Raw genomic sequence first — 27,022 nt, forward strand, 5'->3', positions numbered from 1 at the left:
TTAATCGTAGACTCTACAGTTTGTATTCATGCAAAGCTCTATTCACACAATCTGCCCATCGCATATACATATACACATATATAATCGAAAAATAATCTAAATAATAGTATTACTACTATGACATAGTGCGAGTCAAGTGTCTTGGGTGTTCAGACCGAAACTTTATCTGCGAACCGCTTTGCCTGTGGCCATATAACTGGCCTCACAGTCTGTCCGATAAGTAAGCGCTCTAAAGGCTTGCCAGTGCACATACATATGTATGTGTGCGTTCATCTTATGTAAATCCGTCTGGCTGGAGCAAACATGTGCATGTCCGACTCCATGTGTGAGTGTGTGTGTGTGTTTCTATTTTTGAACCGGCTGCCCATATCAATTGCAGCAACAACACACACCCTGCTGCCCCCTCTTGGCCCACGTTGTAATTGCATTTGCATATATTCATATTCATCTGCATTTGTATTATTTGTCATATTGTCTGAGCTGCAGCAGCGTTTAAATATTGAATCTAACAAGTTCTTCAATTAAATTAATCATGCAAATTGTCTGCTAAAGGGTTGCATAAAGAGTGTGAGAGAGAGAGAGAGAGAGAGAAAGTGTGTGTGTGAGAGAGCGAGAGAGACTTGTCTTAATTCTAGTCACTTGTCATATAATAGAATATTTATTTCAAATGCAATTCAATAATATAAATAAAATCAGTCAGAGCATTATTGACTAGAGCATGCCCTGTGATTGGTCATATGAGACTAGCAGCTTCACTACATGATATTATTAGAGTATATAATTAACAGAATTATTACAGTTTCGTACTATAAATTCATAAAATTCTTTAAATTTAATAAAAGTTAATTTATATTTCAACTATATTTATACAAGCATTGCCAACATATATTATTTGCATCTCTAAATGTTTCTTAAATACATATATCGATTCTCTGATTGGGATCGATATATATCGAAAGTAGCTGAAAACCTTGTAAAAGACTATCCGAGCCTGTTTTAATTTTAATGTCTCATACATAATTAAAGTTTCAGCATGCCCTTCATATGCCTCTCTACTATATACAGGGTATTCGAAATATGTATTTCATCTTTTAGCGAGCAATGCTGTCAACTCTAATTAAATATTTAAATCCCTGGTATATCTCTCATGTGTCCGCAGTGCATTGCCATATACCCTCTTCTTGCAGCTGCAGGGTATCATAAGTCTACTCTCCGTCATGTTGGGCAACGCACTCAGCACGTCGAATGCTCAATTTATTTGTAGGTCATTTTCATGTAATGCAAAATGCTGCAAAAAAAAGTAGCAAAAGCAGCAGCAGCAGCAGCAGCAGCAGCAGTTGCGGCAATCATAAAAATTAGCTGGCGACGTCAACTGCGGCTGCGACTGCGACTGCGACTGCGACGTCGGCGTTGGCGTCGAGTTGAATGCGTTATGTGAGCAGCGAGTGCAACTTTTTATATGACGTCGGTGTTTGTCTGTGCAAAATGCTTATATAAAAGATTTATGACAATAACACACACAACAAACTCACACACACACACACACACACACACATTACCCCCACACACACTTTAAGTGGAGGTTAAGAAGTTGACATTTGAGGCGATTCGGCCCGACAGGCTGCAGTGGGAAAGAACAGTTTTATATTTTTTTGCTGCTGCCTGCCACGTTTGGTTGCGTATTTTATGGGCTAAGCTGTGGGCCCCACCCACGTGCCCCTTGCGGCGGGGGGGCGGTGGCAGTGGCACCAGGGTCAAACAGCGCATAAGATTCGCAACAGACTTGCGCTGTTCAAGATTGCATTAGACGATTCGAGGTTGGCCAAAGGCATTTCAAATGCAAAATCAACAACAAACTGCCACATAAAAACGCAAACAAACATAAAAGTTTGTTTATAGCGAGACATAAATATGCATCGCACATATATACATAACTAAATAATAGCACAACATAAATATAAATGTCTCTATTTTCGCGATAACAAGACTCTCAACTGGGACAAGTTGCTTGAGAATGCAGCTCGAGTTTATTGAGGAACTACTCATAATATATTATATACTATTATACCCAAAGACTACTCTTTTTATGTGCATAGATGTTTATATAGCAGATAGGCATAACATATAACCTAATTGCCTTGGAAGAGCTTTGCCAAACTCTTAACTAATATTATTATCGGTCAAATGGCAGTTCAAGGCGATGTTTGAAGTTGAGGTTTAGCACATACCACATCATATTCTCGAGATCTTCAGCCTATACTAGATTATTTTATACTATATGCATGTATTCAATATCAGTCGCAGCATAGTTCAAGGTAGTTTGCTAAACAATTGGGCGTGTACTCAGTACTCTATTGCAAATATTATCATATTCCTCATAAAGTTTATTTTTTCAAAGGTCGTATGAAATTTTAGAATTCCATAAACTAGATTAAATAGAAATGATTGAGCTAATAACAGTGACATTTTGACATGCTCATAGTAATCTATTATATCTGTACAAATTTAACGACACAAGGTAGATTTTAACTGTTTACTGAGTATATCACATAATATTATAAATATAAATATATCAAAAGAAAATATAAAATGATGAATGTAAAATATTATTATGGAAGAAAATCATTAAACATTTAACAAATTATAAAAATTATATGTGAATATATGGATATGAGTTATATGTTTTAGCATAATTTAAGATCTTGGTATTTACTCAGTAGATCAAAAGATTTCACAGTCCAATACAATTTTAAATTCTGTTTTGATGATACTAATAATGTATAAATACCAATAAAAGAGTTCTAATTAAGATTAATAAAGTATATTTTATATATTGTAGATATACGAAAAACTTCTTTAAATGGTTTTTTTTTTGTATATTTAAGATACTAGGTCTAAAGGTTTGCAACGCTTTTAGAAATCATTGCTCACAGCCTTCAAACTTACATTTACAATATTTCAAGCTCATTATTTAGCAACGTGATAGAGTTGCTCCGCTTTCACATTCTCTGGCACAAGCAAAGGTTCTTGAATAGTAAGTCCACTCGGGCGTCTGTCTATTTTATTTATATCAAAGACTATTTACCGCTATATTTGCTTATAATTTCAGTTTAGATTTCTCTTTAGCTAATATACCCCCCATAGGCTAAGGCCAGGGCATTGTCGAGTTGTGCAATCGGCAAGACCAAATGTCTGCTGGGTACGCGCCGTTAGAGATATGGTTAGACTTCTGTTGAAAGATCGACGGCTCTGGCAGTTAGCTGATATGGGAGCTGGCCAAAAACGAATCGAAAACAAATAACAAACTGTGGAGAATAACAAACAGATAAGGCGCAATGTTTTTCAAAGCAGTTCCCGAAAATAAATAAAAATTCTTATCAGCTGTATGAGTTGGTCAAAACGTAAATGTTGCTCGACCTTGAGTTGGACTCTCGCCGTCGACTTGAGTGATATATATTTGTGCATATATACAAATGTATATAGTGCATGTGTGTGTGTGTGCATGAGCTTAAATAGGTCTCTGTAACGCTATATGGGGCTCCAAAGTTTCAATGCGAGCAACATGCAGCAACAGCATGCTAAAAATAAAATATCCAAATGCAGCACCCGTTGAATCACGCAAATCACGTGCTCAGCTCGGTCTGGAACCAAGCAAAAACCGCAAACCCTACAGACCAGGTTAGACTAGTCCAGCTATACAAATATTTATGGACACAATATAAAGGGCCCAGACACTGCACCGTTTTCTGTCAGTGCATTCGCCAAACATGTGACTGCGCCTCGACTACTCCAGTTAGTTGAGCATTGTCGGGTGCCATCGACAGGTATATGCGGTATATATATATAGAGTATATATAGCCCCCGTCTGCTGATAACTCAAAAATTTGCTAATTACAAGTGCCGCAGCATTATCTGATTCGATTGTAACTTGTTCGGCACCGTCTGATATGAGGTAACTAATTACTGAAAACAGTCAACTGCAAGAACATCTTGAAATATCAAGTGAGCTGTCTCTTGATCAAGTGTCTGATATATATGATATATATCTACATATATATCAATTTGCAACAGTTCGTTCAGGTTTCATTGAAGTATCGTTAAAATGTCCTCAATTTCAGTTCTCATAACACCTTCTGCTCTACCCTAAATAAACAAACCCTATTTACCTTGCTACCTGACTAAGCCACAAACACTTTCTTCTAGGCTAGATCAACCTCTCAGAGCTATAGATAGCTCAGCAAATATGCATATACGATCTGTATATGTTCTGTATGCCCTGCCATTTCGCTCCGTGCGGCTCCATTCCGTATTTTTCTAAATGTTTACCGTATGACTAATGCAACGCAACTTGGGCAAATGTTTATTTGGCCCGGGTTCAACAGCAACAGCAACAGCAAATTCAATTCCAGTCCAAGTGGGCTTCATTTACATACATCAAGTGCACAAATACCATTATATATACATATTTAGATACACACCACATATGCACATATATTTATACATACATATACCTATGTATGTGCGTCTACCTCTAAGTATTACTTAATACCTTTGACTAAGCACTGAGCCATCAAAACAACTTTCGATTACGAAATTTAGCACAGCTCCGTCGAATAGGCCGTCTAGGCATTACGGGTAGCGGAGCTTCGATCAACACCAGAAATGAACCGAAACAACTGTTCAAGAAAAAAACGAAGAAGATGTGTGCGTCAGCAGGGTGTACACGACGAGAAGTTACCCTGTAAGGAAATATGTAGCACTGGTATCTAACTTCTTAAAGTTCTTCGAAAGGTTTTTGTAGAACAGATTAAGATGAATTTATCAACATGTTGAGTTGGGAATATACGACTAAAACTTACCCTATCTATATATGTACATCTTAGGCTACTGTTGTATTCTTGAGTTTAGATGTCCAATCAATCTTCGTGAATTGGAAGTACACGACTGGCAGTTACTCTACAATGTAGATTTATAGCTGTTAGAAACTTTAATTTTCTGCTAACTACTTAATTATTATGTTATATTTTTATTATCTAAATAAATGTTTTAATTTACTAGAAAATCACTTAAAGTTTTGCTTTGTCAGAAGTATACGACTAGTTGTTACTCTGTAAAATTATAAACACAACAGTTTATGCTACATTCTATAAATCTAATGAGGCAGAAGTGTTAGTCAGGTGCACGACTAACAGTTACCCTGTACTTGCATACGTGTATACAGCTACAACCAAGCTAGCCTTGATAACTCTCGCGCTGATCTATCGCATATGGTATAAATAACTGCATTTAGTATAAGAGAAGCGTAAGTTAGTGATGATTAAACGACTATCAGCTACCCTGTACATATTGATTCAAAAATTATCTCGATTTGCGTAACTTTTAGTTCTCAATGAGCTGTGTAAAAAGAGATCAATCTGTGATCGAGTCAACAGTTGTTGACATGCAGATACCCTGTAAATTGTATCAACAAACTGTAAGACTCGCAATCTCATATATATGATCTCTTCATCATATACATGACTGTTTTAACGTCTAGCATACCTGCTTTCCTATCATATTACAGGGTATTTCGCAACAACAACAACAAAACAGCAAACTTAATGAGCTTTGCGAAATGTGTTTGCTTGCCCTTTCGATGGCTGTCAAGTACACAATAAACGACAACAGGTTGAAGACTAACAACAGCAACAACAACAACAACAGCAACAACAACATGACAGCAATAACAACTTTAACACTTAACACAGCTGAAATGAAAATTACACAAAAATTAAAAATGCAACCGCAATAAATGTTGATCATGAAGTTGGCGTCGGCACCGATAATGATAATCAGGAAGATGACTAATGCAGCCCCCTGATGACGACGGCTCAAAGCAACTCACATGGAACAAGAAACAAATGCTGAAAACTGAAGACTGAAGACTTGAACGAATTTCACATTGCGGAGTCTTTGCTGCGGTTTCTGTTCGCCACCTCCCCCGCTGCTGGTTTAGTGGTTCAGTGGCTCACTGGATTAGTGGTTTACTGGCTCTCTCGATACGCGCCAAGCCATGACAGGGGTCAAAGCCGTAAGTGGAAGCCCAGCTAGACAATGACTAATGTGAGCATGTCTGCATTCAGTGATTGTATTCTATAGCTGATCCGAGCGATCAGATAAACGGGCGTATGTAAATATACTCGCTCGATCACCTGAGAGCATTAAATATGGGCAAGGGAGTGCTGACCCATCCAGACAGTGACTAATTGGAGCACTTTTTTGTTTTTGGTAAACCAAATTAAAAATTCCAAATGAGGCAATGATTACAGATGTAAATTGTAGCTATAAGTTTAGATCTAATAATATTATATATACAGCAGTGTTTAGATATGACATATCATATACGAATTTCGGCAAACCCTAATATTTGTTTCTCATCTGCACTCGCTAGGGCTCATTCAATTAAGAGCTTATCCCAAATATTATGTCAAGTGTGTAAAAATATGGTCGGAATAAGAGTTTTAATATGTCTATATAATAACACTTGTTAAAATAACAGTTGGAAATTTGTTTAGTTTTAAAAGCATTCTAAATATAGTTGATCTGTATGTTCCGTATGTTTGCATAAATAGAGTCGAGCACTATAAAAGAATCTAGGAACAGCAACAGAAATTGAGGGATAATAGCTACATAGATATCTCTACTAGCATCTACAGTATTCATCTATATTTAATAACAGAAAACATGGTACATCATCTGGTATTACTCCATCTCTGGCTATAGAATTCCATTTACTGATTATTCGCGCATGTAGTTTCAAAACTCAAACTGTAATTGAAACAACAGTTGGTTATCGCTGTTAATGCGTAATGCGTTCTTTAACATTTCCTTTCGCTTGCAACAGAGGAAAAGCTCTCGATTTCCCCAGGGAATCTTATGGAATTGTACTCGCTCGTATATGTACATATATGGATATGCCCACTCCGATTAACTCTCACGTTTCCCTCGAGCGCAGTACAAAACATATTTACACATGTTTTCAATAAATGTTTTCTATTAATTTGACATTCGATTGCGAACTCCGTTGATTAATTGATCCCCTGGTACTCGATAAAAATTCAGAAGCAGCGCAACCAGAAAACAAGCAAAATGTCAGTGCAAACATGTTGAATAATATTGTATACCCGTATACTCACATATATTTATATACCTAATACATACGTGTATTTAATAATGTTTTCTCGGTTATCAAGTCGTGTTTATTTGGTTGATTTTGTTTTGGTTGTTTTTTTGCCGAAGCCACAATCGATCATGGAAGACATGTCCAATGTCTAGAGATATAGCGCAGCTCTGTGTGTGATTGAAGGGCATATTTTGGATTGCCGCCGACATACATATAACACAAGTTAATTTAATAGAAATTGAGTGCAACCTGGCCCAGATAACTGTAATTAAATATTTACGACAGTTGGAAAACGACCTTCAAATATATAATGTATGTATGTACATCTATACATAACTGGAAATATTGAAAATATACCATTTTTGCTAGATTATCATAAACCATAGATTACCAAACCAGTTGTGGATAGTTGTGGATAATACTCGGATTTTTTGTATAGAAAATACATGATATAAGCAATATAGAAACTGAACACGATGTTTTTATGTCTTAATATTCCTTTTTATTAAACATTTATATACTAGACTATTCAAAATATAAACAAAATGATATATTGATACAAATATACTCAAATGTATATTTAGGTAGGTACTATACGTACAATTTTGTGCTCCCTACCATACCTTCAAATTACAGTATTATATTCTTTACTACTATTCCCTTAGTACTATGCTAAGGCCACATATACGAATGTATACACATAAATACCTTCTTTATAATATAATTTTGCTACGATGCTACCTTTTTAATATATATTCAAACCTAGTCACATCCGGATCAAAAGCTTTATAAAACAAAAGGCAAATGCAAATTACAAAACTGATGACAGAATATATGTAGCATTGATCTATGATCTTTTAATCTATGCTACGCTATGTTATATTAAATCATACTAAACTATAATAGTCTATTATGCCAACACTAGTACTACTACTGTCATATGCTAATACCACACCTCTGAACTATATAATACATACTACTATAAAGGTATTCTTTGATATAGTACTTTTATATTTTGTAGTAATAGTACTACATACTATCATACTACTATGTATTTCTACTACTATATAAATGGAATACTATTTCAGATTTATACTACCTTATTATGTTATATTATTACTACTACTATTTCTACTACTACTACTACTACTACTACGAAAATTGTACCCTGCCAATATTGTATTCTATACTACTGATCTACTATGCTATATCTCATATCATACCATATATACTACTAGTATATTATTTTAAGATACTTTTAGCATACTAATATTGAATGTTATACTACAATATTACTATCCTTTACTATAGCTAATCATAGCAGATGCATATGTTATCATGCTTATATCCATCCACTTTCCGGATAGAAAACACTTAAATGAAATCATTTCCTACACAAATTGCTCAAGTTATGAGAGAATATTGCATCAAGTGCTTAAGTGTGACAATATACATAAATGTATATACATATATGTATATATTTATCTTATTTTTTGCTTGCTTTTGCGCATGTAAATTGTATCTGGGAGATACTTTTGTAAATGTGCCGCTTTTATTTAATTTGGCCTCCCACACTTCTGCTTCACTTATCGCACGCTGCAGCTGGGTCCGGCTGTGCGAGCGAGATGGGCTATGGGGCATGGGGGATAGGGGATGCGGCACTGGGGCGTTACGGAGATAAGCAGCCATTTAAAACAACCAGAAATTTACATTTTTATTGCGGTTCACTTGTACAATAATTGCCGACCGCAGCAGCCGTTACATTTCATATCTCTAAGATACATTTTCCAATTTACCAACTGCCCGCCATGGGGATTACGCTGCATGCGTGTGTGTGTGTGAGTGTGAATGGCAGCGTATTATCAAGTCGGTATTTACGCTGCTTCGCTGCTCCTTTAGTCTCTGCTTTAGCCATTGCCTCCGCCTTTGCCACTGCCTTTGCCTCTGCCGCTGCCGCTGCCGCAGTCGACGTCATTGTAACTGTTTTACCGTCTTCTTCTATTTCTTTTGAGCTACACTTGTTTTCTGGCTTTATCTTTTGTTTCTATGCTCAAAATTTTTGCACATGTGGCTGTTGTTGTTGTTGTTGTTGTTGCTATTCATTCAAAGCAGCGCAGCGACCTGCAGCCAGCGCAAGCGAGTGCGAGCACTTTAGAGTGGCTGAGCGAAAGAGAGAGAGAGAGAGAGAGAGAGAGATAGAGCTGGAGCAGAGAAGAGCTGGCAAATGACTCACAATTGGTTTGCAGTCATTTTCTTTTATTGCTGTTGTTGTTTTAAGTACACCCATTGTTGTTGTTGTTGTTGTTGTTGCTGTTGGTGCTGCTGCGACTTATGAAACCTTCGCTGTTCATTAGTGCTGTTGCTGTTGTTGTTGTTGTTGTTGCCTTCTTTTGTTAGTGCAATGAAAAGTTGTCGTCGCATTGTTGCTAGGCCAGGTACACACACACACACACACACGCACACTAATATACCCGCATATCATTCACATTGTGAAAACCTTGGAACGCTACAATTACTGTTGACTTTTGTTGCTGTTGTTGTTGTTGTTGTTGTTGTTGTTGCTCTCTTCGCCCAGTTCGCATTTCCGCTTTCCTGCCTCGCAACAGTCGACATTGTTTTCATAGCCACAACGCTCAGCAAGCACAGCGTTGGCAACAACTACAAAAGCAAATACAGCAAACACACACACACACACACATACATCTATACACACACAGATGCATCGAAATTCGACTCTACACTTAGAGAAATGCATTAGCTGGTTAATTGTCAACACCTTACATAGGCATTGAAGTTGCTAATAATTAATAATCCAAATAATCGTTTGCCATTACACTGAGCGAAAATTATGTCAAATTTGTTTTTATTTACACATATGTAAAAGGAAAACGTTACAAGGGAATTCCATTATTTATTCGGTATATATTTACTTATTTATATTATGAATATTTTATTAGTTGACTTGGTAAAGTTTGAATCTTTATATAGAGTGCATTCACCCACATGAATGTCATATTGGCATGCATCGTTATATATACAGATATATGTATATGTATGTACATATTTATATATGAATTGCCATAACAAAAAGAATCATAGATTAGGTTTATTATTAAGTAGAATAAATCATATTTTATACTTATATAATTTTGTTTTATTGTATGTAAGTTGACTGCTATATGAAGAAAATAGACCAATCTATACAAAATCTACATGAACCTTTCAAAGTATCTGTTATTTAATAATAAAAATTAAATATATCCCAGAAAAATTAGTAAGAACATATATACCATATATACCATAAATATCCTGTATTTCAATGGTATGTATGATATCATATGTCTGACACATGTCCTCTATATACATACATACAATATCATATATACCATACATATTATACATATATCATATATTACACACAAATCATATACATACATACATATGTATATACATATTTTCTTGCTCTTAATAAAACTCAAATTAATTTCTTCAGCACAACTGATTTCGCCCAGTGTATGCATAGCGAGAACAATTGCACCGAGCTGTAGATACTGGCCTTATCAGTTTTTCGAAACAAGCAAATCTAAGCGATACCACCAATTGAGTCAGAGACAACAAAAATACACCTCAAGTTGACAAAACAGAACCAGACGGAACAGAGCCAAGCTGATATAGATATACACACACATGTATGGGTATATGGACATACATACATATATATATATATATTTATGTACATATGATATTGAATGCGCACGACTTGTCAGTGCGCTTATAGAAACCCAACTCAAGGATCGTTGTCTCATTTGAGAATTTTACTACTTAACGTATTAGGCACAATGAAAAGAACAAGGCGAAGAGCATAAGAACAAGGAAAAGGTTTAGGGACTGGCTTGTGTCCATATCGAATAATATATTGTACGATCAGTTGTGGTTGGCCCCCGTAGACAAAGGCACAGCAAAAACAAAACAAGAAGACACGAAGCACATAAAAAGGTCTCTTGAAGGTCGAAGAAACTGACAAAGTGCGCATAATAATTGCTGTGATTGTCCCTAGACAAATTGATGTCTAGCCTGGCGGAGATCAAGATTTTCACTTGCGAAAGAAAAGGATAAAGGAATGGAGAGGTGAATAATTATAAATTATAGGAAATACATATGGATGTGTCTTTTTTGGAAAAATGTGGTAATAAAATATATGTAGATGGGATAGATAAACAAGAATATTTTGAATAGATTTGAAGCCTAAAAAGACACATTTGCTGAACAACAAAGAAAAGTATCTAAATAGAGATTGGTAAACAAATTAACAGTTAATAATTAAAGATAGGCATAGTTCTTGCATGGGTAAAAGGTATGTTAAAAGTATGTTATATATATGCATGTGCATATCTATAATGAGGTACAGATTATGTAGATTTACTTGCATGATTTTTCATTGTATAAGATAAGGATAAGATGAATTTGCAGTATCTTGAAATACTTAGGGATAAAATATATAAAATATCATCCAGTATATTCGCTGCTTTGTATATATTAGGAGAAACTATTTTAGTAAACAATATCATTAATTAATATTATAAATATCTCTTTATCAGTTTCCACTGTACACTTTTTAATAAGCCATAATCCACAAGTACTTAAGACGTACCCAATATACATATATATATATTTTACTATATTTACTTTATAGACTCTGTAAGCAGTTCTTACTGTGCTGTAGCATGTCTTCATATCGGGAAAAACAAGTGCCTATGTACATGCTCGAGTGTTTGCCCAAATAAAAGTTGTTTGCTTTCAAAGAGCTGATAGTAAACGCTCATAGATTCACACATTCGTATTCGTATTGATAAGACGCTGCTGTACCCATTCGGGTCTGTACCAGGCCTGGCAATCTTGAGGGGAGAGCGGGTAGTACAATAATATTTATACAAATATATACAAGATTCTGAAGGATTAAGCGATATGCTTTGCCAATATCTGTGGACATCTTAAGCTGCAAGTAAAGTCTGTGGTAACGCCACGTGCCCAAATACTAGAAGAGACCTGGAAAATTTCTAGAATGGTATGCATATAGTCGAGTCGAGTCGGGTAGTCAGACAAGTGGTGGAAGACAAACACATGAATAGTTTTGGACGATCGGCACATGTCGCCCGGTTATTGCGATCTATTCAAAAATAAACCCGCTCGACAGAGACTTGAGAAAATATTTGCGAATTGTTTTGCCGTTCGTTCAATAACAGAAATTCCGTATTTGAAATATGCAGCCGAAGCAAACTGTTGACATAAGTGACACACCCATTTAATAATAGTATATATGTACAATATTTGCTCGTCCGCGATCTGTTCTGTTTCCCTCTTCGCGGGAACAATTGGAACAATAGGCGGCAAACTTCGGGCCTGAATAATATTGCAAACACGGCCTTCGCTTTTCACGCGAATCGATGGGGAAATACCACCCAGATGTTTTCAGCCTCCACAAACCCGGCGAGTACATACAGAAAGAACTTTAAACAGCTGCCAGCCGAAAATATGGTCAGGGCCCATAGAAACTATGCAAAAGCAGAAAGATAATAATGTCTACAACTTGCTAAAACTAAATACTCCTCTTCTATTATGCTTGTTTTTTATTCTCTTATTTTCTGAAATACCCTGGAATTTATTGAAAATGTATGGGCTGGATTGACATTAGAGTTTTGGATATAAATGCTCTAGTGGGTGAGGCTGACTTTAACATTTTTAAAATGACAAAACTCTCTTTTAATATACATACGTTTTTCTATTGTAATACCCTCGAATTGATTTAACATGTTCGGCAATAAATGTCAGAAAAATATATGTTTATTGAAAATTCATTTTTGGATTCAACAGGTAAAATGATAGAACACTCTTGTTTTTGTAACTTTGTTCATGGAATACCCTGGAATTTATATTTAATTTATTAAAGTTATACGCAGCATAGTTCAGTAGAATAAACAGTTGGCACTTACCTGATAAAAATGGCAAAACATTCATTGGAAATACCCTGGAATTTATTGAAAATGCATGTACAAGCAGAATGTTTGGGTATGGGTTCGGTATACATATATGGCATAGAGCAGAAGAGTGAATTGACTCTAACCTGATAGTAGTTAATTGCTACCTGATAGTAAATATTAAATATTCTTTTAAAACCCTGAAATATGATGAAAATTATTTCATATGGTATATATGATATATATATGAACAATTATTCAGAAGGAAATTTTGAGATAGTTTAGTTATCAATCCATCATCGGAGGGATGCTTGTCTATCTGATGCATCTATCTCGAAGAGTAGAGGCTTGTATATCGCGTATATCCAAGAATTATTTTTGCCCGATGTCTATGCCAAAGTTCTGATAAGTTGCGTAAAGCAGAGCCTAAACGTGATTTAAGTATTACTCATATATTATTGTGAGTAATTAATATACTATATACATATGTATACAATATAACACACGTATGCTCTATACGCAATAATGCATATACTAAATAAGTCTTCCTATTATCTTAAACATTTCTTTCATTCGCCAAAATTATTTTGCGTAAGTCTTATGGGAGATCGCGGTGTCATTGACCTTGGCACAGACTGATTAAAGTCTCATATGGCTCGTATATCTAGCATATGAATAGTGTATATATCCAAGTCGAATACGCCCGCCCAGAGCACTATTTTTCGCTTTGCGTGTGTCACATAACGGAAACGTGTTCCAATAGACGACACTAAAAACAATATCGCACGCAATCTAAAGACATATATATAGTAAGAGAAAGAGGGAGAAATTTTGAAAAATATTTATAAAAACAACTATAAATTACAGAATCAAGGAAATTATCAGCGTCAGACGCGTCAGCAAATTGAAGTCCGCCCGCCTGGCTGCCCCCTTCACTGCGTTCCGCGCGAGGCGCCAATCGCAAAGTTCAAAAAACAAATATTTTCACACATTAAAACGAAAACGAAAACAAAAACAAAACCGAAAATCAAAATTAAAACATATCCAAATTGTGACGTGGCATTAAATGATTTAATTTTGTATTCTCATGACGCGAGAATTTTAATTCGAATCACTTATTTTGAGATTTTAATTGGAACGAACTCAAGATTTTGTCAATGCAGATTAGAACTTTAGCGGAATCGAAGCAGAGTCGACAGCCCCAAAGGCCAATGACTAATCGAAATGTCTTGACAGCAAGCCTATCTCCATATATAGAGCAGCAGATAAATGTTGAACATTATGGTTGTACTCTATAGAATCAATTGAGTCGGAAATCGATATGACTCCAGTGTGTGTCAGGGGTATTAATAGGCTCATCAAATGTGGACTTCCATCAAGAGTTTTATGAGTATTTAGACAAGTGTAAGACCGTTACAAATTGGAAATAAAGTTTTGGGCTTATAGAAACTGTCATTATGGCAATTATTCTTGGTCATTAGTAGATATTATTAATACCTAACCCGTTGTCACTGTTATTGAACTCATTTTCAACATCATAATCATTGTCATTGAGCATTATTATTGTCATCAACATTGTCATTAGTATATAAAATCTCATTACTCATCATTATCATCATCTTTACTTTATAATTATTATTACTAGTATATAAAATCTTATTATTATTATTTAATTATCATTAGCATTATCATTTGTATATAACATCTCATTAGTATTGCATAAATCATTTTTATTAGAAAATTTATAACAATTGTATGGTCATAATCATTGTCATTGACATATTTATTATCATCATTATTGTCATAATCATTATTAGCATATACCTAAATTACCATTACTATTGCATATTCACTTCCATTAGTGCTTAATTATAATTATTATTAGTACTCCCATATAACTGTTATTAGCATTATCATTAGTGGAAAAGAGAAGTCGAGGTAAGCTAAGACAAAGCTTAGGCTGGATATCTAGAAATAAGTCGAAATGCATTTAAATACTTTTTATTTTCATTAAAAGTAATATATCATTAACATAATCACAGTCAACCTAGGATTCAATAAATTGAAAATACTTAGCAATTTTAGTATATCAAGTTGATATTATCATCATGCAGCACTTCAGTCAGATTCTGCGTTACTTTTAACTTGTTCTCTAGTAATACCGTTCTGTTTTTATTTAAATTCAAGTTACAGACTAAGCCTAAACTCAAATACTAACTGAATAACTAATTGACAACCATTTTCGGCTATATTTAGCCGCAAGCTGGGCAGCTTCTGTTTGGCTCCGCTAAATTCGGCTTGACAAGTGTCGCACGATCGTGCGCTGTTGCCGCATTTCACTCAAGTTCACAGCGCAACTGCGGCGCGCTTGCCGCGCAGTCCGTCTCAGCTCGACTCAGCCTTGGCTGCGAGCAGAAATCTGGGGCTAGCGAGAGCCAAGACTGAAGAAACTGGTTGCCTCCGATTGCCGACGTTGCCACAGATCGCAGTGCTGCGATTGCCAGTTGCCAGTTGCAGTCGTTGCAGTCGGTGCAGCGTTGCCGCACTTCACTTGGCTGCAAAAGAAAGCTGCAGAGCACCCGCTACAAGCGCCACTCCCCCAACTAACCCGCTGCCACCGCCCCCCATACTCCCCACTCGAGCCATGATAAAATAGAAAGCCGTTTTGTTTTAATTTTTTTCCACAATTATTTTCCGCTAGAGCAGGAAAAATTATATGCTTTTATTTTGTTTTTAATATTTTTTTTGCCTTTGTTTTTGCTTTTCTTTTGTTGTGTTTGCATTTGCATTTGCATTTGCTTTGTTTTTTTTTCACAAAAGTTTTTTTTTACATTTTGGTTACAAATTTCTCACAATTAATTTTTGTTTTTAAATTACGCAATAAAAAACTTAACATTAAATACAATATGTTTTGTTGGTGTAATAAAAAAATTAATACATGAATTTCGTGTTGTTTTTTTTTATCGTTTTTGTGTGTGTTTTTTTTTTAATAAATAGTTTTCGTTTTGAAAGATAAAGATACTTTAAGCTGGTATAGATACTTTTGTGTGTGTGGGTGTATTGTGTGTATGTGTGGGTGTTTGTGTATGTGAGAACATTAAGTTTTCTTTGTTACGTTAAATTGTAATTTTTAGAAATTATATCGCATTGCATATTAATTGTTAATTTTTATCATATTTCGCTGCTACATTTATTTTTGTTTTACTTTTAATTATTATTTTTGTCGTTTTTTATCGCAATTGGAGTTTTTACACAGACAAAAAAAATTTTACAAATTTTTTACGCTTTCACATTTACTGAGATATTCTTTTTGCCTTAACATTTAAGCAATTATTTTGTTTAATTTTAATTGTTTTTTTTTTTTTTAATTTTAATGATTTTTATTTTGTTTGCTGTACGCGCTATACATTTAATAATATATATATATACATACATATCTATGTATATGTATATAAAAATTTGTTAAAATCCTAAAATTTGTTGGTTTTAATTAATATTAATAAATAATTTAAAAAATTTTAATGCAGCAAGCTGCGTCTAACTAAAATTGGATCGTACTGCTCTTCTGGTTCACTTTTACACAGCAACATCTCCATCTTCTTCTTCTACTATTAAGAGAGTGCGTGTTTAGTCAGAAGAGTTGTTTTTACAGCGTTTTAATGCTGCTTTTCTCATTTTAAACATATTTTAAATTTAAAATTTATCAAGATCAAGTTTGTTTGTTGTTTTGTTTTGTTTATTACTACAATAGCATACAATTAAAAAATCTGTTCACATTTAATTTTTGTGTTTTTGTGTGTATGTATGTATGTAATTGTGTAATTGTGTGTGTGTTTGTGTTTTTTGCCTGGCCGAACTTGCGAGCGCTTGCAAAAAACTCTTAGCATCTTAAACAGTATCACATATTCATGAGAGTTGTCGACGAGCGACCCTCGCAGCGGCCCAGCAGCGAGAGGGCTGTTCGCACAGTTGCGCTCGCTGCTGTGGCTTGCGGATCGTCGTCTTTGAATTTCATGTTTTCTTTTTGTTTTTATTTTATAAATTTATGTTTTTTTTTTCTTCGATTTGTTTTGTTTTCTTTTCTTTTGTTTTTGAAAAAGGAGAAACAACTTAAAACACTAATTATTTTTTCTTTTGTTTTGTTGCTGCTTTTATAGCATCTACTACGCATCTAAGTAAAATGGTGGTGAGAGTCACAATTACAAAATTGAGTGCAAAGAGAGCTGCCCGTCGAGCGAGCGGCGCAGGCTCAAGAGCAACTCCTTTGCTTATTAGTATGTGTATGTGTATGTGTGTGTGTGAGTGTGTCGTATACTAATGTGTATGCGTTTCGTGTGTATGTGTTTGTGTATGTGTATGTGTGTGTAGTTGTGTAGGTGGGGTGGCTTCGAATACTTGCTTCGTCGTCGCGTTGCGCTCGCAACTAACTACTGCTCTCGACATCACAGGGGGTGTTGGGCGGTGTTGGGCGCGCTTCCTTGTCGCACTCGCTGGGCTCGCTTCTCTACATATATATATATATCTGCATATATATGTATGTGTGTATATAAATATAACTGCGTCTCCGTCTACGTCTCTCTTTCTCTCTCGCTCTGGATCTCTGTCTCTCTCTCTCGCTTGCGCTCAACTTATATCGTTGGCGTTGCAATCGCCTGGCTATGGCTAGAGCTTGAGCTTGAACGGGAGCTTGAGCCGAAGCTGTAGCTGCGTCGGGCGCCCAGGCCATCGGCAGAGTAGAGCTTATGCTTGGTGATGGTGTACTCCGGGCTGATGGTGATGGTGCGTGCCAGACTCTTCATGAACTGTGGCAGCAGTGCCGCCCAGCCGCGATGATCCTGGCGCAGGGTCAGATACACCTCGAACGTGGAGACCGTTTCGGGATCCACTTTCAGCGAAGCGATGCGCCTGGAGTTCTGTGGCTCGTCCTCGAACTCGATGTAGATGGTGCAGCCGCGAATGCCGCACGGCTCCTTCTCGGAAACGCGAATTATGTCCGCCGCAATGTTGGGCGTGAGATCACAGGGTAGCGACACCTCGGTGCATGTCAAATGGCACGCCTTCGCCTCGCGCAGCTTGTCCAGCAGACCGTTCGAAAGCTCGTCAACGGCAGCCATGTCGACGTCGCAGCAGTCGGGCAGCTCGTCCTCATACTGGCTACTGTAGGTATTGCTGTAGGGTGTGCTGCTGCTGCTGCTGCTGCTGCTGCTGCTGCTCATGGGATGGCTGTTCGACTTGGTTTTCTTGCTTCCGCTGCTGCTGCTGCTTGCCTGCTGTTTGTGCTTAATACTGTGTGTGTTCTGGCCGCGGCTGCTGCTGCTGCCGTTGCTGCTGCTGCTGGCGACGGGGGCGACCTTCTTGGCCGACGCGGCGGACGTAGGCGGTGTCAATGTGCTGGTCCAATCTAAAAGTAGCGCAAAGAAACAAAACAAAACTTTGATAAGTACAAGAAACCAATAAAACAAAATGCAAAGGCAAACGCAAAGAGCAACTGCAAAAACAACAAAAACGACGACGACGTCGACTTAGTGAACGATTAAACGGCGTTAAGTTGCTTTGGCTGGAGCTTTTAGCTGCAGCTTTTGCTGCTATTTAATGTTCATTCACACACGCACGCACTCACACGCACACTCTTGCAAGCGCAGCGAACACCGCTTGGCAACAAGCAGCAAACGAGATAAAAGCGGCATAGGCAGAGGGCACCGAGCGTGCGACAAAGAGAGGTAGAGTGAGAGGGCGCACGAGTGCGAGCAACAAGCAACACAGAAAAGAAAAAATCAGTTTTTACACAATATTTTTTTTTTCTCTTCATTTAAATTTTTTTTTGTTGTTGCGTACGTGACTGTGTAGCAGATGTCGCTGCTCATGTTATGTTGTTTTTGCTGCTTTACTTATTTTGCATGTGTGTAAATTGATTTTTAATGCAATTTTTTGCTTTCCAGTTTTACATAAAAAATCAAGTTAATTGAAATTCAGTTTACAAAAATTTTTAAATTCAAAAATTTCGAAAAGACAAAAAAATTAATTTGAAAAATATTTGTTTTTGAAATTTTCATTTCTTAGATTTCTTAAAATTCTCAACACAAAAATAGTTTTTGATTTAAAAAAAAAAAACATCAAATTTTTTTGCAATAACTTTTAACTAAAAATTTTCTCTAAGACTTGAGCTGCTGGAAGCTTCTGGAATAGTTTAGAATCTAAGATTTCTTTCACTTTGCTTTCTTCTCAAACTTTTTAGTTTCTTTTCTTTTCAAGCTTACCTCTAACTTTGTTGGAACCGAGGACTCCGCCGTAGTTTGACTGCACAGCGAGAACTTCCATTTTCATTAGAATTTTTGTTTTTGTTTCTTTAATGAATTATTCTGTTCGATTCCTTTCGGTTCGCTTCTTTTTGTATCACTTGAAACGTTCTTTTTATAATTAATAGAGTTCTTGTTTAGTTAATTATTTATTATTATCACAATTTGCTGGTTGTTTTTCATTAAAAATTTATGCTGCTTGATTGCTTGAAATTTGTTTGTTGTTGTAGTTGGAAATCACAGCACTTTGTTGTTGTTGTTGGTTGTTTGTAGTATATCACTTAAATGGCGTTGGTCCGTTGCATTTGTTTAATGGCAATTATTAAATTTAATAATTTTCATAAAATTATTGAAAATTTGTTGATGGTATTTTTTCTTTTTACAGTTACAAGTACTACAAGTACATTTTAGATGTGTGTGTTGAATGTTTTTTGTTTTATTCATAGAATTCTTCGTGAAACAAAATATATTTGAATTGTCCAACAGTAGAAAATTTTGAAATACACGCTTTTTATTAAATCTCTAGCTGTTAGCTGTTTGCGCTTTCTTTTATTGCTGCTTTGCCGTTTCTTACTTTTCTATGTGTTTATCTCAGCAGTGTTTCGAAGCTACTATGAAGAGCTGTGCTCCGTAGCCGCTATTTATAGGCCGGCTGCGCTCGCTCACTTGCCCTGGTGGTGGTTGGTTGGTTTGCTGTCGACTCGTTTGAGTGGTGCGCTCGCAGCAGCAGCAGCGGCAGAGGCAGAGCGACGGCAACAACAATGCACTGTATGTGTTTGCTGAGCAATTAGCGGTTGTGCTCTCCGCAAAGAGACCGCTACATGCACGTATATACTCAATATGTGGCCTCACTCTGCATGTGTGCGTGTATATATGCCAGTGCGCGCTCAAGTGTGTGTGTGTGTGTGTGTGTGTGTGTATGTGGGTGCCGTAATTGTTGTTGCTGTGCGAGTGCGAGCGCGAGCGCGAGTGCAGGTAGAAAGAAGCACAGGCAGAGAGGAGAGAAGCAAAAACGGCTGATGTAAGTTGTCTGCTTGTTACAGCGCGATGTCGTCGCTGCTGTTCGCTCTATCTCCCACTCTCTCTCTCTCTTGTTCGCTTTTGCTTTTGCTTCGCTGTGCTCACTCATCAGCTGTTTCACTCAACGGACTGCTCGACTCGCTCATGCGCACCTACAACCGGCCCGGCATTGTCACCGTTTCTGTTCCTCCTTTAACTGCCGCTCTGCCGACGCTGTGCGTGCCCACCAACACAAACGCCAAACATAGTGTGCACATATACGTAGATATCTCTCGCTCCCGCTCTGTGCGTGCGAGTGTGTGCGTGTTTGCATACGTGACTTTCGTGCCGGTTGAGCATGTTTCGCTGCTACCGGCGCGGCAGCGCAACCGACAGCGGCCAGCCACCCAGCCGGCCAGGCAGCTCTAGCTAGGCAGGCAGGCAGGCAGGCAGTCAGGCCAAAAAGGATGATGGAAATGTTCTCACACACACACATGTATTTATGTTTATATGTGTGTAAGTGTATATGTATATATTTTGGTAGCCACTTCACACCCGCCCGTCGAGCGGCCGTTTCGTTCCACATTACTGCGCTGCCCGCAGTCGTTGCGCTGCTGCTGCTGCTGTTGCAGTTGTTGCTGTTGCCCCCGAAGTACGCAGCATGTCAAAATTGAAATTTTCCACTGCAGTTTGCAACAACTTCAAAAAATTGAAGCCCAGTGGCCAACGCTCACAATGTGTAGCTAATGGCATATCAAGTTGCAAGTTGCTAGTTGCCAGTTGCCAGTTGCCAGTTGCAAGTTGCTAGCTCCAAGTGGCAAGTGGCAAGTGGCAAGTCGAGAGCTGTTGCCAGGCTGCCTAATTTCACAACAATTACCCCAGAGATTTGCCACAGATACAAAAGGCAACGAAAAGTATCTGAGCTGCAACAACTAGGAAAATGTACTGTTAGTATGAGATTGAGCATAGATGCTTGGAGCTAGGTGAAATATATAACTAAGAAAAATTGAATAAAGAAAATTCAAGTAAAAACCAAGTCATCAGATATAAAAAATCAAATCTTAGATTTTCTCGAAATGCATCTTCATATGCGAATGATTCTCGATTTTCGTTTTCATTTTGTATTCACAGATACAAATTTTTACGCCGTATAGAAGGATTTACAGTTAGCTCAATAGTTATCGTAAGTCTATGAATACTTTTTTATATTTATTCACAAAATTTTTAATATAAATGGATATGTAGATCTGATATAACTGAGATCTCATCTTTGATATCTCGCATGTGAATAATTTTCCATTTTCCTTTTGAATTCAATTTTTCTTGGTTACAAATTATCATTTTCCTGGGTTAGATATAGATGGATTTACAGTTAGCTCGATAGTTATCTACGATTTCAGGCAAAGTCTTTTATTACTTTTACATTTATTCATACACATAAATAAATACATACATACATATATTTTGTATCTGCTACGAATTTCATCAGCATTTGAAAGAATTTTTTTCTGTCTCGACTCGGTTCGTCTTCGCCTTCTTCATCTTCTTCTTCTTTCCCGCAGTGTTTTCTTTTTTTCTTGTGTTTGGGTTTGCTGGAATTATTTTGATATTCATATCAGGGATTTGTTGTGCTGTGTCCTTCTTTCATTTCAATTGAATGCATCTCGACGATTATGAAACGGTCTCTGCCCCCCTCGACTCCATCTCAATCACCATCCCCCCGCCCTCCTCCTTTTCTACTTCTTCTTCTTGTTCTGTTGCTGCTGTGCAGATTGAAAGCGACAGATTGAAAGATTGAAATGTATCTTGAACCTGTTTCATCGAGTGCCTCTTTCTCTGCCTCTCTCTCTGTGCGTGTGCATGTGTGTGTGTGTGTGTTAGCCTGTCCGGCATCTAGAAATTTCCTTTCCAAATGAAATTCTGTGAAGTGCGAGTGTATCTTATGCTGCTGTCAGATACATTAGCTTTTGTGTAGATATGTTAAACAGATAAAAAAGCGAAATGTTCGCCTACTTTATTTCACTTTATTTATTAGCTGACAAATCGAGGTAAAATTCATATGAATAGAGCCCAAGATACAAGTGTACATGTAAAAGATACTGTATCTTTTACATGATAGACACTTTCAGTTGTATTGATGATGTATCTATGATGTCTTACAGATTCAGAAGTTGCTATAGATATTTTATATGTATGTATATATTAATTCTATTTTCAGATAATTTATCTTCAATCTGTTAGCTACAATATCTTCTTTATACAAATCTGAATCCTAGCCATTAAACAAACCAGCCACATATCCGAAATTTTCAAATATTCACGCTCCCTAGCAACAGCAGAAAATGCTAATATGGAAAAGCCGTGAAAATACGTGCAAAACAAAGAAAATCACATGAGATTTAACAAGAATCTATTTTTCAGTTGTTTTTTAGAAAGCGAATCAATTCTCAGAAAATCAACTATGCAAAGATCTTTGCACACTTCTTTGACTTTCACGGAAATCTACAAAGAAGACCTGACAATTTTATGGCATTTTTTTTATACATATGTATATATGTAGACACCCAAGTATCTGAAATTGCTCCAGAAATAAATAAAGATATTTTCGTAACTGATAAAGACGATTGCAAAATATTTGCAATTGGATAATATCAGAATCATAATTGACGGCAATTGATTCATAATTTGATAATTGAATTGTCCACGCACACATACAGATATACACACACCTACACAGATAACACACACAAGGGAAAAGGCAATTCTGATAAATGTGAAGAAATTTGTATTTCGCAAGCGAAAACGCTACGAGTGGCTCCATCTAGCGGCCAACAGTTTGCCAAGCACTCAGCGCAGAGCGTGAACGTGAGCAGAGCAAAGAATGAGTGCAAAGAGCAAGAGAGAAAGGGAGAAGAGCTCTCGGGCAACGGCAATTTGTTTATGTATGTGAAATCAATTTGAAATTTTTAGATTGTTTAAGAACAAAAACTTAAATGAATTATATTGTTTTACATTCTAAGCCAAAAGTATCTTTGGGGCACATAATTGATTTATGCTCAATAAGCGAAGCGCTCAACAAACTTCTTTTGCACAACATTGGATAAAAGTTTTTTTTATATTTTAATTTGAATTTTGTTTTTAGTCGCGCTGACCGCAGCAAGGGGCGAGGGGGCGTGCCACTGGGGGCCGGTCGCCATTAGCATAAATAAATATGCATTTGGGTAAAAGTATGAGTGAGTTTCGTGAGCGCTATGCGAAAGGCCTCTTATTGTAACAGCGAGTTGAGTTCAGCTGAGCATATTCGGTTCGAGCTACATTTCTCTTCCTCAAGCGCTGCCAATTCGAGCTGCAATGCACTCAAGAGCGATTAACAGCCCCCTGTCGCTCTTAAATTTACTCTTTGAGCGCGTTTCACGAACCACTCACAGCTGACGGAAGGCGTTTGAGTGACACTAACGAGCTGCGTCCGCACACAGCGCACAGCTGATGCGACTCAACTCTTGAGCATTCGCTCTCAGCAGCGGCCGCACGGAGAGCGACATTTGACTTTGCAGCTGTTTCGCTCATCATCTGTTTTTCTGGCGCACAGCAGGTTCCCGCATGTTCCCACTCGCACACACACACACACAGATCTATATGTACATATATACATATATAGATATTGCTGCACATAGATATGTGCAATATATATCGCATACATATGCAATGCTGTATACAAAGTCAGCCGTAGCCGTTGAACGTTTTTATGGGCGCTGCAGCTCTGCCGGCGTTGCTGCTGTTGCTGCTGCTGCTCCAAACACTTCTCGTCGGCAGTCAGTATCTTGATTTTCCAACTCGTTTCTCGCAGTCAACGCGCCCCCCAAATCACACACACACACTCACTCACACACTCGCATGCAAGTAATATATATATTTGGTTATACATACACGCCTGTATATATGTGTGTTCGTGTCTGCAAGTTTGTATGTAATTTGCCTAAGGTTTTGTTGCTGCCGCTGCCGCTGCCGCTGCCGCTATTGCGGCTGTTGTTGCTGTTTTCCTATTGACTGCACGCTGTTGCCGATTTTCACTCACAGTGCGAGTTGAGCCGCCTGCAAACGAGTTCAGCGGCGGCAACGTCGCGCTCATCTGTTTTTCCACATACGTATGTACACACATACGCATGCATATATATATGTAGATATATATATGTGTGTGGTTGTGTTGCTGCTTCTGCTGCTGCTGTTGTTGATGTTTGCTTGTTTTCTTTTTAGCTCGCTTATTTATTTATTTATTTTTTATGTCTTCGCTGGCAGAGCCGGAGAGCCGAAGCCGAAGCCGCGACTGAGCTAGACCCGGCCGGTCGCAGTCGCCGCTGCAGTCGAAGCCATTGCAAAGCTTTTGAGCTCGTCTTATTGCTGTTGTTGTTGCGTTGCTGCTGTTTCTTTTTCTTCGTTTTGCTTATGGGCAATCATCTGTTTTATTTTGCACACACACACACATGCACACATAGGGAGATCCAGTGACTGCACGTCTGCTTGTGTGCCTCTCACTGATACAAAGTCATTTCTGTGTATCTTTTGCTTGTGTTGCATTTGCCGTCAGCTTTTTTCCATCAATAGTTCATTTTCTGCTTGGCAACGAGTATTTTTTTTCTTTTCGTTCGTTTTTTTTTTGGGTTTATGAAATTGGAGAAAACGTAGCAATGATGAAATTACTGGACATACGTGAGCACTGGGCATTGGTTATCTGTGCCTACATGGAGTGGCTCTAGGATCCAGGCAATTCCACACGTATATGTACATATGCATGTATGTGTGTGTGTGTGTGTGCATGAGAGGGTGGGGACATCGCTTCAAAAAGTTTGTTGCGACAGCTGTGAATTGCTTCCATTGAAAATGATCCGAAATGAGAATGCGAATGTTTAGCTGAAACAGATAGGAAAAAAAAACAGGTGACAAAGCAAAAGAGACAAAACAGCAAGAGAGAGAGAGGGGGAAGGAGAGAGCGGGAAGGAAAATCATATATTATGCGAATAAAATGTCTTTTTACGCTGATTCAACTAAAGATACTTTATGACACTGTATTACACACACATTTATGGCTTATAAATTACATAATCAATAAGTAAGCAATCAATATTAAATAGCACACAATAAAATATGTAGAAATAAGGAAAGTCACGAAAACTCTTTGTTCCAAGTTTTCGAGAGTTTCAGAAATCGGCGATCACAGTTATGTACCTGTAGAAGATGAAATATTATCTTATGTGAGTAAGGTTTTCGTGAAGACCCATTCTGTTCTTAGAAAGGGAATCGAAAGCTTATGAGGAACTGAAGAAATGCTAAATAGAATTTTTAGAAGGGTCTACTTCGGAGAGCGAATGAAATGGAGCTGATTCTTAGGTATTAGAGACAAGGTTTTAGTCAATAGTAAGAGATGCACTCAGTCAAATCTATCTATAAGAAATACAGGCAAACTATAAATAAAACTATATTCACATACTATATATGTATGTATGTATGTATGTAGATTATGAAGAAAACTATATTTATCTTTACTTATAAATAGAAAAAGGAAACTATGTTATACAAAATATATAAATATGTACATATGTATGTATATTTATATAGATTCTATAAATAGAATTTCCTATTGAAGATCTATTTATTTTCATGATTCTTATTGTCTATATAGTTTATATTAGAATACCTACATACATATACATATGTATAATATTTGCCTATTGGGATAGGCAAGGTTTATTTATCTATGTAGCTATACGAACATTGGTTCTACAGTTTCAAAGTTTTATTTCACTATTTTCTTAGCTGAAATGCGATACGAATAGATCTGTTTGTTGTTGTTGTTTCTTATTTTTTCGAGGGCCGAGAACTGAATAGATTCCCAGCTCAGAGTTTTATGGCAAATGCTGAAGTCGAGGCGAAATGCCCAGAGCAACTTGATGCTCGTAAAAATAGTGTCACCCCAGTGGCAGTTGCTTCACACACACAGCCTGGACAGAGGGACGGACAGGGAACAACTTCCTTTCCAATAAAGGCAATTTATCAATTTAACACTCGACTCCCAGGCGCAACTTTGCCAGACCTCCCGACCCGCCCATACGTCCATGCCTGTGGCTATCCCTACCTTCGTCTATCCTATCATATCCCCTCCTCTCCTATTCCATTCTGTTGCTCTGTTTTATGCTGCTCTATGCGAGCGCTAATCACCCCTAAAATTGAAATTTCGTGTGCGCTAGCCGAAACGAAGGTCAGACACTGGAGCAACAAATGTTTCGGATTCGTACTCGAAATTCGAATTCCATTTGAGATTGATTTCGATTCGACTGCATATTCAATGTCAACTAGAAATAGTTGAGCCATCCGAGTCCGAGTCCAGGCTGAATCAATTAAGGGTAAATAACTGTAACTAGCATTGGTTCTGACCTTTGACCGGGCTGCGAGCGTAATTTATGCAAAGTTCGTAGCCCTAAGCCGGATTTCACAGCAAGAAAAGGGTTCGCCTCTAAGTTGACTTTCCATTACATCAGCTGAAAAGTGTTTACCCTCCATACATCCCCATCCACACGATTTCCATTCCCATTTCC

The 27,022-nt window shown here is 37.3% G+C and overlaps 1 protein-coding gene across 1 annotated transcript; it reads right to left on the reverse strand.

Annotated features, from left to right (window-relative positions):
* Positions 1 to 16,087: 16,087 nt before the first annotated feature.
* On the reverse strand, positions 16,088 to 20,066 carry scyl (scylla). The gene is made up of 2 exons (XM_018100346.2): positions 19,395 to 20,066; positions 16,088 to 18,538 (listed from the first exon to the last, which is right to left on the reverse strand). Exons 1-2 carry the CDS (start codon positions 19,459 to 19,461, stop codon positions 17,766 to 17,768), a joined length of 840 nt encoding a protein of 279 aa, XP_017955835.1. The 5' UTR covers positions 19,462 to 20,066; the 3' UTR covers positions 16,088 to 17,765.
* Positions 20,067 to 27,022: the final 6,956 nt, after the last annotated feature.

This window comes from Drosophila navojoa, chromosome 4, assembly GCF_054131105.1.
Source record: "Drosophila navojoa isolate 15081-1374.11 chromosome 4, UAZ_NAV_1.0, whole genome shotgun sequence".
Classification (NCBI taxonomy): Eukaryota; Metazoa; Arthropoda; class Insecta; order Diptera; family Drosophilidae; genus Drosophila; species Drosophila navojoa.

Excerpts from the sequence above, each read along its gene's own strand:
- scyl (XM_018100346.2), bottom strand. The coding sequence starts at position 19,461 with ATGAAAATGGAAGTTCTCGCTGTGCAGTCAAACTACGGCGGAGTCCTC. Across the intron at positions 18,539-19,394 it reads CGGTTCCAACAAAGTTAGAG|ATTGGACCAGCACATTGACA; the intron begins GTAAGCTTGAAA and ends CGCTACTTTTAG.